The sequence below is a fragment of the Copadichromis virginalis genome, linkage group LG3, assembly GCF_057382275.1.
Source record: "Copadichromis virginalis isolate Kocher_CV1m ecotype Utaka linkage group LG3, C_Virginalis_male_GT1.1, whole genome shotgun sequence".
Taxonomy (NCBI): domain Eukaryota; kingdom Metazoa; phylum Chordata; class Actinopteri; order Cichliformes; family Cichlidae; genus Copadichromis; species Copadichromis virginalis.
Window position 1 is genome coordinate 48,590,166 of NC_140620.1, and position 16,398 is coordinate 48,606,563.

General features: G+C 40.3%; 1 protein-coding gene across 2 annotated transcripts; it reads right to left on the minus strand.

The window, feature by feature from the left end:
* Positions 1-326: 326 nt before the first annotated feature.
* On the minus strand, positions 327-15,466 carry sepsecs (Sep (O-phosphoserine) tRNA:Sec (selenocysteine) tRNA synthase). 2 transcript variants are annotated; one of them, XM_085451462.1, is made up of 12 exons: positions 15,272-15,466; positions 11,259-11,372; positions 11,026-11,180; positions 8,576-8,694; positions 8,251-8,409; positions 7,926-8,079; positions 7,644-7,746; positions 7,417-7,546; positions 5,006-5,097; positions 3,152-3,245; positions 2,939-3,029; positions 329-1,213 (listed from the first exon to the last, which is right to left on the minus strand). In XM_085451462.1, exons 2-12 carry the CDS (start codon positions 11,370-11,372, stop codon positions 985-987), a joined length of 1,440 nt encoding a protein of 479 aa, XP_085307588.1. In that variant the 5' UTR covers positions 15,272-15,466; the 3' UTR covers positions 329-984. The 2 variants fall into 2 exon arrangements, with proteins under 2 accessions (XP_085307587.1, XP_085307588.1); XM_085451461.1 differs by having other exon boundaries at positions 327-1,213; positions 11,026-11,372.
* Between the last annotated feature and the right edge of the window lie 932 nt (positions 15,467-16,398).

Here is a 16,398-nt window from a genome sequence, read left to right on the forward strand (position 1 = left end):
CTGACGTGATTAAAGATCAAGTCCCTGGTGAAGCTCTCAGTGTAATTACAATTTGCCCATTGCTCCATAACAGCAAAACACGCAATTAAAATCTAATTACAGATCTCTTAAATTGTTAAATGGACAATTCATCATTCGTCATTCTTCCAGCTTAATTTCTTTTGGTGTGAGCTGCCTGATTTTGGGTGAGTTAAAGCCTCATATCTCTGCTTTCTTCTGCAGAGAGGTTTGTTTGATGGCTACAGTTTAGTAGGAGGAAAACTCCACACAGATAAAACACAGCAGGCCAGAGGGACAAACGTGTTAATTCGATTTCACAATGAACTGTCCTTTTAATGCTGCGAACATTACGGGCTCTTACCGAGACTAACAGTGAGTATTTGTTTTGCTGGACACGTGAGTGATCTGTGCTTGATGTACATCATTGATTATCTGCTCTGTGTGATCTGTTGCAGAGCCTAAAAATAAATGAGCTTATTGAATAAAAAGGGTTCAGACAGAGTTAATGGCTCAGTACCACTGGCATCACGTTACCGTACACTGGAGAAGGCATGGTAAAACATATGACATTACAAAGATGCACTATTTTATGTAACGATGAGGGGAAAGTGTACGAGAAAAAGAGATTGTTTTCAAAGTGAAAGAAAGAAGAGACACATGAGAGGTCCTTTTATAAAGGCTGGATGTGTAATTAGCTTTAAATTAAAGTTAAACATACACAGTCAACAACAGTCTTTGCATACATTTGGTCTATGACCAGATGCTCCTAAGCAGCATGTGTATGCACGTTTTGTCCTATTATCACTTGATGAGGGAATTAATCAGTGACACGTGCTTGCATTATTTTGGTTTATGACCACCTGGACAGTGTTTCACTGCCAGAAGTAATGACTCATAACACAAACACAGTCCAAATCAGAAAGAACTGCATGAAGGCAGCGCAAGGTCAAAGTCTTCCTGTTGAAATGTTCAGCCTCAGTTCAGTCACTCTCCTATAGAGACCTCTTGGTCCGACGAAGACACCGCACCGCCCTCTTTCTTCAGAGTTTTCAGGCATTTGTCGAGCCTTTTGATGCAGACCGTCACATCTTCTCGAGTGATACCCACAGCGGAGGCAGCGTTGAGGTAAGGACAGGGGTACGACTCCGAGTGGGACATAAACCCGCGAAACGTGTGTCCGCTTACGGTCTGCTCCTTGCCCAGTGGTATCACCCTGGAAACACGAGTGAACATAGTAACACAGAGCAATGGGATTTTAACAATAATGTAAAAAAACAACAAAAATAACCTCTTTATTTTATGCAATATTTACCGCAGATCAACATGTCTCACAAATAAAACCAACACTGCAATGTACACTCATGGGCCACTTAATTAGGTACACCTGTTCAAGTGCTTCTTAAAGCAAATATCTAATCAGCCAGTCACATGGCAGAAACTCAGAGAATTTAGGAAGAAGGCCTGGTGAAGTTCAAACTCTGCATCAGAACTGGGAAGAATGGTGATTTAAGATGCTTTGAATGTGACGTGTTTGCCGGTGCCAGATGGGCTGGTCTGAGTATTTCAGAAACTGCTGATCTGCTGGAATCTTCCCACACAACCATACGCCCAACATTCAGATGGTAGGGTCAGAATTTATCATAAACAACATGATCCATCCTGCTTTGTTCAGGCAGCTGGTGGTGGTTTCTTGGCATACTTTGGGCCGCTTAGTACCAAATAAGCATTGTTTAAAAACTTTAGCTTACAATAAGTATTGTTGCTGACCACGTGAATCCCTTTAGGATCACAGTGTGCAGGACCCATATTCTGAGGGCTGCTTACAACACGTCATGAAGCTCAAATAATCTCAAACTGAGTTCTTGAACATGAAAATGAGCTGAGCTCAGAGTCCCCAGATCTCAATCCAACAGAGCACCTTTGAAATGTGCTGGACCAGGATGTGCGGGGACTTCACCTGGTTTCAACTGCAATACTGTAAATAATAATCGTGGCCATAAATTCTGGCAAGGTTTCACCACTGTCAGCAGAGTTTAGACTCACTTTAATGTGAAATCAATTACTGCCCAGCTATAAGGACTGTGCACGCAGCACAATGGCAGCAGAATGCACTAGAATCAGATGAAGATCTCTATTAATCTCTTCAGCTGGAGAAGAGAAAAGCTCACTACTGATGTGAAAATGCAAAGCCGGGTGCCTCCCATTCATGTTTGGCTCTGAGAGCATTTCATTTAATGCCACGTCCACAGCTGCAAACTGTTCACGAAACTCAAATCTTAAACATTTCTTTTCTTTTATGAAAACACAACATGCTCAGGACGTACAAGGCTAAAACATTTGACTACACTTCACACTAGGACCTTGGAAAAATCCAACTGGGAGCATTAAATTCCAAACAACACTATAAACAATCGTGACAGAATGACCCAAATAAATCTTTTATTCTGGATATATAAAATATTTAGATTAGCTCTCATGCACGATTGAAAACTATAAAGGGAAAAAACACAAAATGAAATGTGCGGGGGTGGTGGGGGCCATGCTCCTAATTTGACATTGTGTATTTATGCAGATCCATCGATTCATGTGACAGAGTGAGAACGAAACAGTTAAAAACTGACAAATCCTCCTCACTAATGCTGCTGCTTTCAGAGCTGGTGCCCGCTGCCCCAGAGGAGACCACATCCTTCAACATCTAATGGAAACATCCTGTTTTATTTAGGATGCGGCTGTGATAGGAAGGGCTGTCTTAATTTTCTAAAGTAGTTTCCGCTGCTCAGTATTCAGCAGATCCATCTGCCTGATTGCTGATTTTGCCGAGCAAAATGCAACATCTTTCTAAACCCACTCAAACACACACACACACTCCCCTATCCTGTTATTCTCTCTCTCCCCCCTCCATGTCCATTTCCAGGCCACATCATCAACATGGCCTTACCTGGCTCCTGACACTTGTCGGGTGAACAACATGGATCCTAGCTGAGTCACCGCCTTGTCGCTGTTGGCCTGGAGACCATCTAGAGACATGGCTGGAAGAGAGAGGAGCATAGTGAAGTCAGTAAACATCTGAGACAAAACACAAAGCCAGAAAGACTTACGCCATTTCAGAAAAGCAGAGTGAGGATCAATTGATACCCAACCAGCAGCTTACCCAGAGAAATGGGGTTGTGAGGGGTGTGAAGCAACCTCTCCCCGTGTGCAGAAGCCAGACTCTTCAGCTGCTCAGCCAGGAACGAATAAATCTCCTGCACACCATGCCAATACACACAAGAAGGATGAAGACACAGAACAACACACAAGATCTATAAATAGCACTACAATACTCCTTTTTGCATACAGACACAGCCTTATTTTAACAGCAGCGGCAGCCTTGGTTTTATTGCTAATCAAGCAAATCTTCCAACAAAGCAGGTGGATGCATGACCAAACTCTTCCCTATTTGCCTGACCCTGTATGTGTGTCTGTTTCAGTCTAAGCTTCAGTACAAGCACTATGTTCATTTCCTGTCCAGCTTGTTCTTAACACATCCACCTCTGGGATCAATTAGAGAGGCCAGGAGAGTAAAAGAAGAGGACTGCAGGCTCTTAAACACAGTTTTTGATATTCACATGCTTCAAATACGCTGATTAAGCACCGAGAGTCTCAGAGCAGCGTGTGGAAGACTGAAATAGAACGATGATGTTCAGGACACAAACGTTCAAACAGGGAAGCTACACGACAACTAAACACAGTGCGTTTGTTGCTAGCTACCAGCTCCAGATTCCCCAAAGAAGCTCTTTTCACTGCGTCTGTGTGTGTGAGCGAGGGCACACTCTGCTGACTCATACTGTCCTTGTTTGAAAGCATCAAGAGGGAAAATATTTTCCCTGTCAAGAGTCAAACACAAACAGCATTTCAATGATGTCAAGTGTCTCTAAGTGTCCATTGTCCTCTAATAACAAAGGATGACTTTATTATGCTGCAGGAGGAGAACAGCGTAAGTGGTGGTGAGAGTGCAGGACAATAAGTTTGTGTTTGTGACGAGTCAAAGGCCGCCCCGACTAAAACAAAAGCACGCGCATCACCCGTTTCTTCTTTTCATTATGCAGACATTATCTAAACCGGTGGTACACACGAGGCAGTAAATGAACCTAAACAGATGAAACGCTTGAATTATTAAAAGCTCGTGATTCTGGGAGAGACGTTCTGCAGACTCTATGGGGAAAAAAATGGTTCTGTACATTAATTATGCATAAAGTGGACCGAGAGGAATCAATAAGCTCTGATGGTGTGTCGGGTCAGGCAAGAGGCCACAGGAATCTCCTAGGTATACATTTCAGCTACGGATTAGGTTGTACACCGATATCCCACTTTGAGTATTGTATGGCATCATTTTTAAATACGTGTAATTTCTGTATATGAATCCGGGGTAATTTCTAAAAAAACTTCTACTTTAAAGTGTTATTCCTTTTCGAGTTTCTGTGCTCTGAGTGTGAGGACAAACAGATTCTCTCAGTTGCAGCACATTTACGGCGCAGCAGCAGTTTAGAGGAGAGAGAATGCTGCAGTGCCGATCATCTAAAGAGGAGGATGCTGCATTGTGAGTAACTCTGCTTTAAAGCAGGAAGCCACCAGGGGAGGTTTTCTCAAACTCTCAAAGAATCAATTTTATCTTTCTATAGTGGACTCCTTCCTTCACAGAGCTCACTACACACAAGTCCACAGTCTCTATCATCAGTGAGAACGCAGGTGAAGCAAAAAAGGACACACACACAGAAAACTGTAACATCTAGCCAACTGCAACTCAATACAACTTATATAAGTTATTGCCATTTTTAGTAGGAAAGACGCTGACACGGCACAGAGACATATTCAGACCGACTACAATATACACCTGATACTCCTGCAGTCCCATAATGTTCTCATCATACATGTTGGAAACATCCAGCAGACATAACAGCCACGTTTAACTAAGTGAGGAACTATTTTTAGCCGTATAAAAAGGTGACGTGTGCACCACTCTCACCTTTCTTTCTGACAAGTATTTCTTATAGCCACAGACTCCCAGCGTGAGAAGGGTAATGAGGACGTCGAGGGAAGGTGAGGCTGATGCTCTCCCTGGAAGAGAAGCCAGAAGCTGCTGTCAAACTGAACTAGAAGCTTGTTATTAATGTTTAACAACAATCCAATTTGACTTACACAGATGAGGATAAAATTATTAGCCCCCTGACAGGATTTAAACATAACATAACATTTCTAAACACACTAGATTTCTTCACACAGTACACAAGAAGCCCGGCAGAGGTAGGAAGGAAAACATTTCAAAGACTCTTGAAAGAAAATTAGAGAGATGTGTCTAAAATGCCCCAGAACAGCTGCTGACACATTGGTGAATGAGTTAGCCGGCTTGTGCTTCACGCATCCACCTCTGGGATCAATTAGAAAGGGCAGGAGAGTAAAAGAAGATGAGTGCAGGCTTTTAAACAGTTTTTGACATTCATATGCTTCAAATACGCTGTTAAGCATCAAGAGCCTCAGAGCAGTGTGTCGAGGACTGTAGAAGGGCGATGGAGCTCAGGACACAGACGTCCAGGCAGGGAAGCTGCACGACAACTAAACGCAGAGTCTTTGTTGACCTCGAGATTTCAGACAGAGAAAATCTCCACGTTGTCAGAAGAGTCACATTCAAGCCAGACTGGACTATCCCAACAATAGCCTGGAGGAGGACTATGCATACTGGAAGCACGGCTTTGGTTAGATGAGATTAAACTACGGCTGTTTGGCTGCAGAGACGCTGCTCGTGTTTGGAGGGAGAGGCATACGACCCAAAGAACAGTCCCCAAAGTGAAACACGGTGGTGGGAGTATTTTGCTGTGGGGACGCTGCAATGTGTCTGGAACTGTGATCTCATCAGGGTGGCAGGAAAAAAACCTCAAGCAGTCAGCATCGCTTTGACTTCCAGCACAACAACAAATCAAAACATACGTCACTCCTGACTGGCCTGCATAAAGCCCTGAGTTGAATCCCACTGGAGTATCGGGTAATAAGTTTGACCCTGATAGTTTGAGGTTTTGGTGAAATAATTTAGTGTCTTTTTGACAAGTAAAGAAACTAAAAACCGAAAATAAAATAAGACGCTTGCCGGGGTTACTGAGGGTTCATCGGTCTGATTGCTGGCGGGATGAACCTAAAGTGTTTTGAATGCAAAGTCCTGTGCATTTCTACAGCGGGCCTGGTGTCATTTTTCTATGAGCTGGTATAACTTCAGTTCAGATTTGGCCTGACAGAAAAGAAAATGTGTAACAGTATACCCACAGATGACAGTTAGTGGAAGGTATCAGAGCTGGACACTTTCCAAGCACTGACAGAAGCTCAACTGCAGCATGAGAAAATTAAACAAATAAACCAAAGTGAAAAGCTGGCTTAGGCAGATTCCGATTAGTCGCACAGAGCAGTGCACAGTCTTACTGCTGCTTTCTGAGAGTTACCCAAAATGTTTAAAAAGCACGTCAATGAACTTCTCTAGATATTATCTGATGGCAGTGACAACACAGTTGTCCAGTGCAGCTGGTTTAAACATTGGCCTTTAACCTCCCAGTTCCCTCGTGCAAAGTTCATACCATCTCTGATTGGATGGATTTGTGACAGTGTGAGAACAGTGCAGGTAGGATTGTAGCGAATTCAGTTACCATGGGGACATCAACAGTCCCAATGAAATGCACCCCAGTTTCAGCGATGATGGTTAAAATGCACTAGTGGTGAGATTTTGTTAGAAATCATGGATCTAACATTTAGAACGGGAACAATGCGGTTGCCTTTGCAGTCTCGGGTCAAGAAGAAAAAGTAGGAAAGAGGGAAATTTGTGCTGAAAAGGTTTGAAGTTAAACAAACAACAACAAAAAAGAACAAAAACAACAACAAGACCCTGTTTCTTCATACTACATCAGTTATCCCATTTTATAGCCCAGTGCCTCTCGATGGACTGGACTTTTTTCTTTTCATTTCCAATTCCTGTAATATATTTATTATTAAACATTTACATGTTAACAAGTCCTCAGAGCTAATAGAGAAACGACGGGGACTTTACTGCTTTATGATTGTAGCACCCTGAACAAGGAAATCAACAAAAGATCAAGAATAAAATGCTTGATTGCAGCCCTGCGTGTTAATCAGAGTAGGGCACAATAAACACAAAGTGGGCTGCAGGATTTTTATGTTTGTGAACAGTCATCTTATGTTTAAGCATGAAAACGAATCATTCAAACATTTTCATGCTTTATTACCAATTTACTAAAATATGGCAGTGCATAAAAACTAAAAACTGTGCTCTACACTTTGAAACTTTCAAAACATTTGCTTTTATGTAAATACACAAATCTGCATGGGTACACATGCCCACCTGGTTATTGTTTCATACCAGTGAGCGTTAACACTCACCTGGGTACATCTTGCTTATCTCCTGTATGAACGACTCATCAAAGCCTGCAATTATAGCACCACCTACTGGAACCATAAAGTTCTTGTCCAGGCTCTGTACAAAGGCATCGATTCTTCCCACACGAGCGCCCTGATGACAGACAATCCGAGAAAATCACATCGTAGCATTCAAAGGTGAGCTCCAGATCAACTTGCTACATGCACTGTGCAGTGAAGAGTGTTGATACCTGTTGAATGAGGTGCATGCATTTGGACGACTGTACGCCATATGCATTGTTAACTATGTGGGGGATGTCATGCTTGCTGCAGAGAGATGACAGCTCCTCAAGCCTGCAAGACCCCAAAACAAACAGTATTCGAAATGGTGCATACCTTATTCCCACACCATGAGCCAAAACAAGCAACATACATTTTCCTTTGAAAGTAAGAAATCCTGCAGGCAGCCTACATCAACACATACATAACATGACATAATAAAACCTGAGGGCATGAATGAAAGCTTACAAGACCTGTCAGGGACCCGTGGGGCGAAGCAAGAAGTCGTTGAATGAACACACAGGATATTTTCAGCTCCGAGCTCTTCAATCTTGCGTTCAACTGCTTCCAAATCTGTCCGCAGCTCATCACCCTCGAGCACATTCTCCACGACCACAGGTTCAAAGCCTGAGAAAACAGTAAGTCTTAATGTAAGCAAACGATTTAAAGATGGCAATAAAGTGAAACACTTTCACAATTAATCTGAACCCTTCAAGATCCATGACATTTCAAACACAGACGTGCTCGCTGATCAGGATGTAAGGTTGACAGGACACTGGATACGAGTCATATGGTCACCTGCTGTGATCATAGACTTGAAACAGGACTTCTGGTCGATGCGAGGCCAAATGATGTAGCGAGCTTTGGGTCTCCTGTGACGAAGGGTCAGAAAGCAGAGAGTCAAACTCATCCCTGTAGCCATGGGTACCACGAAGCAGCTGGCCACACTCCGGACGCCTGTAACGCACAAGCAGCAGACAACTGAAAATAAGACTTCGAAACCTTTCGTTAATTCTACATAAAGACTTCCATACACTTTACCAAGTGGACATTTGGGAGGAAAAGGCAAAATTTAACATCTAGCTTATCACAAATACTAGTGTAACTGATAAGAGCTACACACCTGCAAGCTTTAAAACATCCAGGACAACTGAGTTGGTCAGTTTGTTAAGCAGACTGGATCCTGCAGCTTTAGGCTGAATAGCAGCGATGTCACCTGACCGGCCGATGCCGTGGATCAGCCTAGACAAAACAGCTGGATGTCACAACACGAGCAGTTAAACGACCTCCTAAACTCCGTGATGAGCACAAAGCTGACATTTCACAGCCCAGTGTAATAAATCTGCGTGCAAGGCCAATTTAAAAAAAACCCACAGATACAGGTGAGGACAGAATTATTAGCTCCCCTATGAAACATCCTTGTTTTATTAAGTATTTTGAAAGCCCAGGTAAACAGAGCAAGCAATTTATTTTTTTCCTTCTTTTGTTAAACGCAGCATTTTCAAACATCCTGTTTTACTTTGGACGCTCATGTTACTTTGCACAAATAAATAAAATCATTATCCATCTCCTGCAACAAATCCTTTTCTCTAAACTTATTGTTTTTGGAATGATGCTTTTTCAAGTGACAGCTCAAACTCTGACGTTTTTATACTGTATGTAAATTGGAAGAAAACTTTCAGTTTTACCTTGATTTTACAAGCAGTGAGCGTTACAAAGTTAAAGCACATTCTTGATTTTCAGGGGGCTAATAATATTCACCCCGGTAAAGTTTGTTTACTGAAGAAAACTTCAGATAAATGCTACATTGAAAATCACTTGTTCTGTTAAAAAGGCCAATTACATTTCATAAGGGGGCTAATAATTTTGTCCTTATCTGTATATCAGTATAGGTGCTTTTACCTCGTTACAGACAAACTGCAACAAAATCTATTAGAATTACAAAAGGTTTTGCACTTATTATTCATGAAATGTGTTCAAAAAGCAAACATAAGTCTTTTTAAACTAATAACACACAAAAAGTTTTCATGTCTTTATCAAACACAGTAAATTTCAGTTAGCCATTCCCCAAAAGCAACCTGGAATCAAGTGTTCCTGTTAAGGAAATGAGGTCTGAAGTGTGTATAGCACAGCTCCCCCAATTCTCCCTAGGATCACACCAAGTTTGGAGGTGACAAAGAATCACAACAAAACTGCAGAGCAACGTGTAAGCCTCATAAAATAAATTTTAAAAGATAACTTTAGAACAAGAAAAGCTTGGTGCACGCAATAAAACAATTAAACAAAACACACAGAGGCTGAAACAAAGAAAATCATGGTTTTGGAACGGCCGAGTCAGCATCCTGACCTCAAACCAATTTATGGCTGACGGTCAGACCCATAATCATGTGGATGATGACACAGATTTTGTAGTTTTGCCTCTATATACCACCACAGTGACAATCAGAGTGTCAGTTAACTTTAGACGTTTAACTTTAATTCAAGGGGTTTAACAAAAAATGTGGTATCTGTGCACTGGAACTCTTAATGTCAAAGATGTGGAAAATCTTTTTCTTTATTTTTAGCTGTCATTCAACAATCTGGCACACTCTTAGAAAGAAGCCATGCACTGATCACCCCAGCAACACATAAAGGCCTTAAAGAGCACCGACTATAATTAGGAAAGATTTCAAATTCTTTTCATAGCTAAGAAAAAAACTTCACAACTTCAAGTCAAATGAAAAACACTCAAGGAGGTAGGCATATCGTTGACAAAGCCCAAAATCAAGCGATGCATTTATGAACAGAAATATGGAGGGTTTACAGTGATGTGCTGCTGGTTACACTCAAGAACGGGAAGAACAGACTTTACAAGAAAGCATCTAACAGAGCCTGCACGGACATGGAGAAAATCCTGGGACAGATGAAACCAGCATGTACGGCAGAGTAGCAGTACTGTACTGCATAGCTGCCAAAGGAATCGAGTACGTAACATTGCAAATAGATGTTGAATCAATGCACACTGCAAAAGCAACCAAGAGTTTTTCATGGCAAAGAAACTGGATATTCCTAAATCGCCAAGGTGGTCATCTGATCGTAGCCCAACAGAGCAGCTTTTCAGTTACTTAAGCACAAACTGAAGGTGGCTGAGGTAAAGGCCTGACCGAGAACAGAAGACCATGTCCATGGCTTTTACACTTCATCCAGTCACTGACGGCAAAAGATTTTAATCCAACTATTTCCTAAACAGTTAAAGCGAAATATTTAAAATACTTTTTTTAAATTAAAAATGAAAGTTTTAACTTCAATCACATCTTGATTGTCTTATTTAAAATCCACTGTGGTGATGTACGTAGGCAACATAAAAAAGTGTGTCTCCAAGTGTGACAGAGATGGGCGCAGAGTGTGTTTTTCTTCCAACTATTCTAAATCAGAATCGCTTTAAGCACAATCCTGCACTACGAAATATTTGTCGTAGAGACAAAACAACAACAACAAAAGATCCGCTTGCTTTTTATCTGCCTCACAATCCATCACTCGGGGTTTAAAAGTGAATCGCTAATAACGCATAAGGCCTGGCGGGCAAACTTGAACCTGTAATGTCGTCTTGCCACAAGGCTGGATGCCACCCGGCCTTCTCTCTCTCCTACTCCACAGTTACCCAAGAAGTTGTTGCTGTCCATCACAGCTAGCTCGCTGAGGAAGAGCTCAACAGTGCTCTCGCTCCATCCCTCCTCGGGACACTTTCCCTGCAACACACACAACATGAAAGAGGAAGTGTCTTCACTGCAGTGGTATGAGGAAACAAAAGAAAGCTTTGAGCGTACTTGTTCCAGTAACTGTCTGATGAGTTGCTCATGGCCACGGCGAGCCTGCGATCCCTGACGGATGTAGGAAGGTGACACAATCTTCTCGCTCAGGTTAAAGTTGTCGCTGTTCATCTGTGTTAAACACACAACTTTGTGGTAAGTCAGTGCAGTGGGTGTCCAAACCGTTCTACAAATGCTTATTTCTCAAAATTAACCAATAGGGGAAAATAATAACATTTATGAAAAGTGAAAAGGTTTGAAATCTTTCACTTTTCCTTCAAGCTTTGACAAAATCGTCTGTTTATGTTCATAAAGGCCAAACTGCGGTAATGTGGCTTCTTCCTGTTGTAGGAGCAAAACACTCCTCAGTTTCCGTTCCTTCACACTGGCACCAAGGATGTGTTTTTACTGTAACTCTTAACTTCCGCGATCATTAGGTAAGTTTACTAATTATTATCGCACAAAGCTCACGACAAACTGCTCATTGAATGTTTCATACAGGGACAGGTTTCTTAAAAATGCCAAAGTTACACCAGACCTTTTTACCAACGCATCCCTAAATTTTATCTTAGCGCCCCTAAAAATAACCGCATTAATAACATATTTTAATATTATTAGACATCTTTTTCTAAGGTTATATTCCGAAAAACGTCTATCAGAGACATCAGATTAGAAGGAGAACAGGTTTAAATAGGGCTGCTCGATTATGGCAAAAATGATAATCACGATTATTTTCACTGAAATTGAGATCACGATTATTTGACGATATTTATTTAACCCTTTAAGACCTACTATAGAACCAAGTCCGCCAGAGCTTATATTATTTTTTTACATGTTGTAGTGCCATTTGTGGGAGCATTTCAAGTTGCTAAATAACTGTTATAGCCCATATTTTAATAATATGTATGCATTAAGTCCATAGTAATTACATTCATTGCAAAAAAGTGCAATAAACTACAAAAAAATTTATATCGTTTTTGTTTTGTTTTTTTACATATATATTTCTACTTGGAGAAATTTAAGAGGTTTATTCCTCAAAACTTTAAATACAAAAAAGTTGCAAAAAATAGTTTACAACAACAGGAAATTTATTTTGAGTGTCTTCATAGTTTTATTTTGGAGATACACCAATTTTTATATACTGCAGGAAAAACAAAAAAAACAATCCTATGATGCAAATTTGCAAAGAAAACAGCACGTGCATCAAAATAAATTATTTCCAGCAGTGCAATTTGAGTTCTAAGCATCCCAGCAACTATTCAGAAAAGTCAAACATGACCAGTGTAGGTTTTTAAGGCCTACAAGTAAAAAACTACATTGCCGCGAAAATGACGTCACTTCCGGTTTCGGCCAGGAAATGGCGGACATGCGACAGTTCGCGCTGACGTCTGTTTCACTGTGGGAAGTGTTACGAACAGCTGATCGGATCGGCAAAGCGTGTTTCTGGAATATTATGTTTTCGTTCCTGCAAGCGCTTTTTATGCAATTTTTGCAAAGCTATATGTGGAAGGAAACCGTGACCGAGGACAAGCTGATGGCATAAGATGTAAGTACAACTCCTCCGGTTTCATATGCAAAACAAATTATTGCGCTAGCTTACACGGTTCAGGTTCTACAGGGATTTAAAAATAGTTACACAAAACGGAGCGTGCTGCTCTGACCGGATTTAAAGGGTTAACAATGACTTTAAAAAAATAATATAAAATAGTGTGCAACACCACTGAAGTTTTTTTTTTAAACTCTTTTCAACCAACAGCAGTCACTCTCCTCTCCAAATAACTTCTGCTTAGCTTTCCGAGCTTCCCTCGGGTCCTCTTAATCAGCGGTCTCCAACCTTTTTTGCGCCACGGACCGGCCCGACAATATTTTCACGGACCGGCCTTTAAGGCGTCGCGGATAAATGAGGGAGGGGCTAATAATCGGCTCAGTCATTTTTAATGATCGTTGAAAGCCCAGATCGTAATCGTGATTAAAATTCGATTAATTGAGCAGCCCTAGGTTTAAAAGTCCAGCATTCCCAATATTATGATAAGACCTGCGTTGTTCATGACAGAAAGGAGATGAAGAAGTAATTTCATGACACAAGCCGGCACGGATTTAAAACACCAACTGAAACGTTAGCAAGAAAAAGTGCAAATTTTTCTGATGCTGCAGGGTCATTACTATTAAGTATATTTATTCTCAAAATAGTGTCAAAAATGTTAGCTAATATAGTCTAGAATAGAGATGATGAGCCAGTTTTTTTCACTTTGTCAAAGTTTCCTATTCTGGTGGAGCTAAGCTTGTTTATTTAAAGAACTAATTTAAAGAAACTACAGTTTATTACAAATGTATTTTTTTTCATGAATTGACAAATGTGTTTTCTAAAATAAATGATTAAAACAAACTAACATATAACTGGATTCTAATGAGAGAAAGTCAAGAGGGCTTTACCTCAGCGGTCCCCAAACCCCCGGGCCACGGACCGGAGTCGTGTGTTACCGGGCCGTGAGAGTTGAGGCCCGGGTGTGAACTTTATCGTTTTCTGGGTCTTTTCCCGTGTTGTAATTGTGTGTCTTATTTTGAAATAAATATTTACGCATTACCATAGTGACCAGAGAGCATTAAGGGGCAGAGAGGGGGATGTTACTCTCAATGTTGTTGGTGCATTTCAGGAGGATGCTGCTAAAAAAGTTACACAATTACACAGTGAATTCGCGTTTATTAATATATTTACAAAATACCACAGTTGCTGTCTTGGTCGTATCATTTTATTTTGTTGTATTTATCTGTGACACATTAAAAAAGGTCCGTGAAAATACTGTCTGACATTAAACCGGTTCGTGGCACAAGAAAGGTTGGGGGCCGCTGCTTTACCTCATATATCAGTATCAGTGCAATACTGAATCTGAACATTGCAATTGACATAGATGGATAATTAATATGGATCAGTTTATGCCTTTCACTGGGTTTTAAATACTGTTTCAGTGTTACATGTACTTTTTAATGACAGCATAAAGACTAAGAGGAAAATAGAGACGGGGAGTGAGGGCAAAAGCAGGATGATGTCAGTGAAGAGAAACCAGTAAGAGCGGATGAGTGACCAAAGTCTACCACGCTGTTATCAAGCCAAGGTGCCTTCTGTTTTGCCTGCATTCACTGATTAATGTTTCACATAACTAAGCAGTGTGCTAAATGTGGATTCTTCCTAACCTTTCAGTAACTTATGTCACAAATACTATGTTCATTTACCTTATTTACAGGTAGTAAAATTAAATGGAAACCTTAACTGTATTTCCAAAAAGAAATAAGCCAAAAAAAGTGTGCTTTTCAGTAGCACACTTGAAATGGAGTGCCTAATGCCCTCTGTTGAGTCGTTACAACAAAATGAGGCTTTGTATTCAAAAACCTGTATGTAAAAGCAACTTTATTATCAGATTGCTTCTTGTACAGGTACATGGAGTGGCAGTCTTTCTGTTAAGAGGCTGAAACAATGTTGTGCATGTTTATCGTCACATGTCCTTTGCAGCAAATCGGTTTCCGCCTTACTCAGGAAAACTCTGGTCACCATGACTGAGCCTTTCCCTCAGGTTTACGGACCCACCCTAAAGCAGGTGCAAGTGAAATGACCTGTTTAAATCACCTGCAATCGTCATCCTTCTAACGAATTGACGATTGCAGTTTATGTCATTATTTATTTTCTTTATAAAATATCTCGTGGTATACGACTCGTGATAGTTACAGCGCTGTATTAACTATATATATCATATATGCATTAACTATTCTTATTTGATTCATGTAAAAATTGCAATATGTAACACTAAATGAATGTTTTCCCCATTAGAAGCTGAGCCCTACCTAAACGTTTGAGCCTAAAACTGTCCCTGTGCTAACTTACTCAGTGCTAGAAGTCTGGTTTCAATCCAGAGTTTGCTTAGGAACAGAGTACAGGCTAGCTCCGCCAAGCTAAGCTAATGTGTTCCGGGCCGGAAAATAAAACACGGCGCATCTTCGTCAGAGCCGCTCTGGTAACTCACGGTGCGTGCTCTTACCTCGCGGTTTTCCAAAAAATGTCTTCACGTGGACGCCAAACAAACCGCAGACATGTACGCACACATCTGAATGAGAAAGTAGCACACAGACAGACTGCAGGACGCCTTCACGTGACCACCAAGCGTTGCTCACGTGGTCAACGCCGTGCAAAGTCATGCTCCAGCGTGAAGAGAGAAGAGAAGCCGGTCGGTGGCCGCCTGCAGAAATAGAATGTGCAAGCCGGTCAGCTTTAACTTTTATGGCAAATGCTGTTTTTGAGATATATATATATATATATATATATATATATATATATATATATATATATATATATATATAATTTTTTTATTTATTTATTATCTATTGCTACAGTAAATAAATAAAAACACTTAACTTTATTTGAAAGTTAAGATTTTGGTCAAAGTAAACTTTTAGCAGAAACCAGTAGCTTAAATAAAGTCACAGTTACACACCGTCATTCTTTAAAATATAACTGTGGTTTTTAAACAGACATATAACAACAGACACAGAATAACAGACATATCAGAAAAATAAACAATAAAATTTTTTTTTAAAAAGCCTAACTGCTAAAAATGTAGAATGTCAACAAAATACAATAAATTTGTTCTACATGCAAATGTTACTGTATACATATTCATTAAAATACACTCTATCACATATATTTCTTATGTATTTTTTATGCACATAAAGGGCAGTGGGAACTTTTACTGTCTGACAGTCTGATTGCTGTTAGGACCTGTGTTATGTTACATTTAACCTTTGCATTACTTCACACTACTGATGCATTTTGAAATAATATCATATGCCGGTCCTTTAATTTCAGCTCTCAAACAATGTCAAGATATTAGAATTATTTCTAATATTAGCTGAATGAGTAAACTGTGACAGCGTTGCATCAAAATAAGCTGCCACAAATAATTATAAGATCAGGACCAATAATGAGGCACTTTCAAAGTGTGGCAGGAGCAAAGATGTCCTGTAGTGGAAATATAGGCCAATATACTACTGAAAAAAGTATGCCTCCAAGAAAACAAACAAATAAAGGTAAAATTGTCATCTGTAAAAATTTCATTAAAAATCAAATAAGCAGATATTGTAAAGAAAAGGTAACAATATGGAGCGTTAC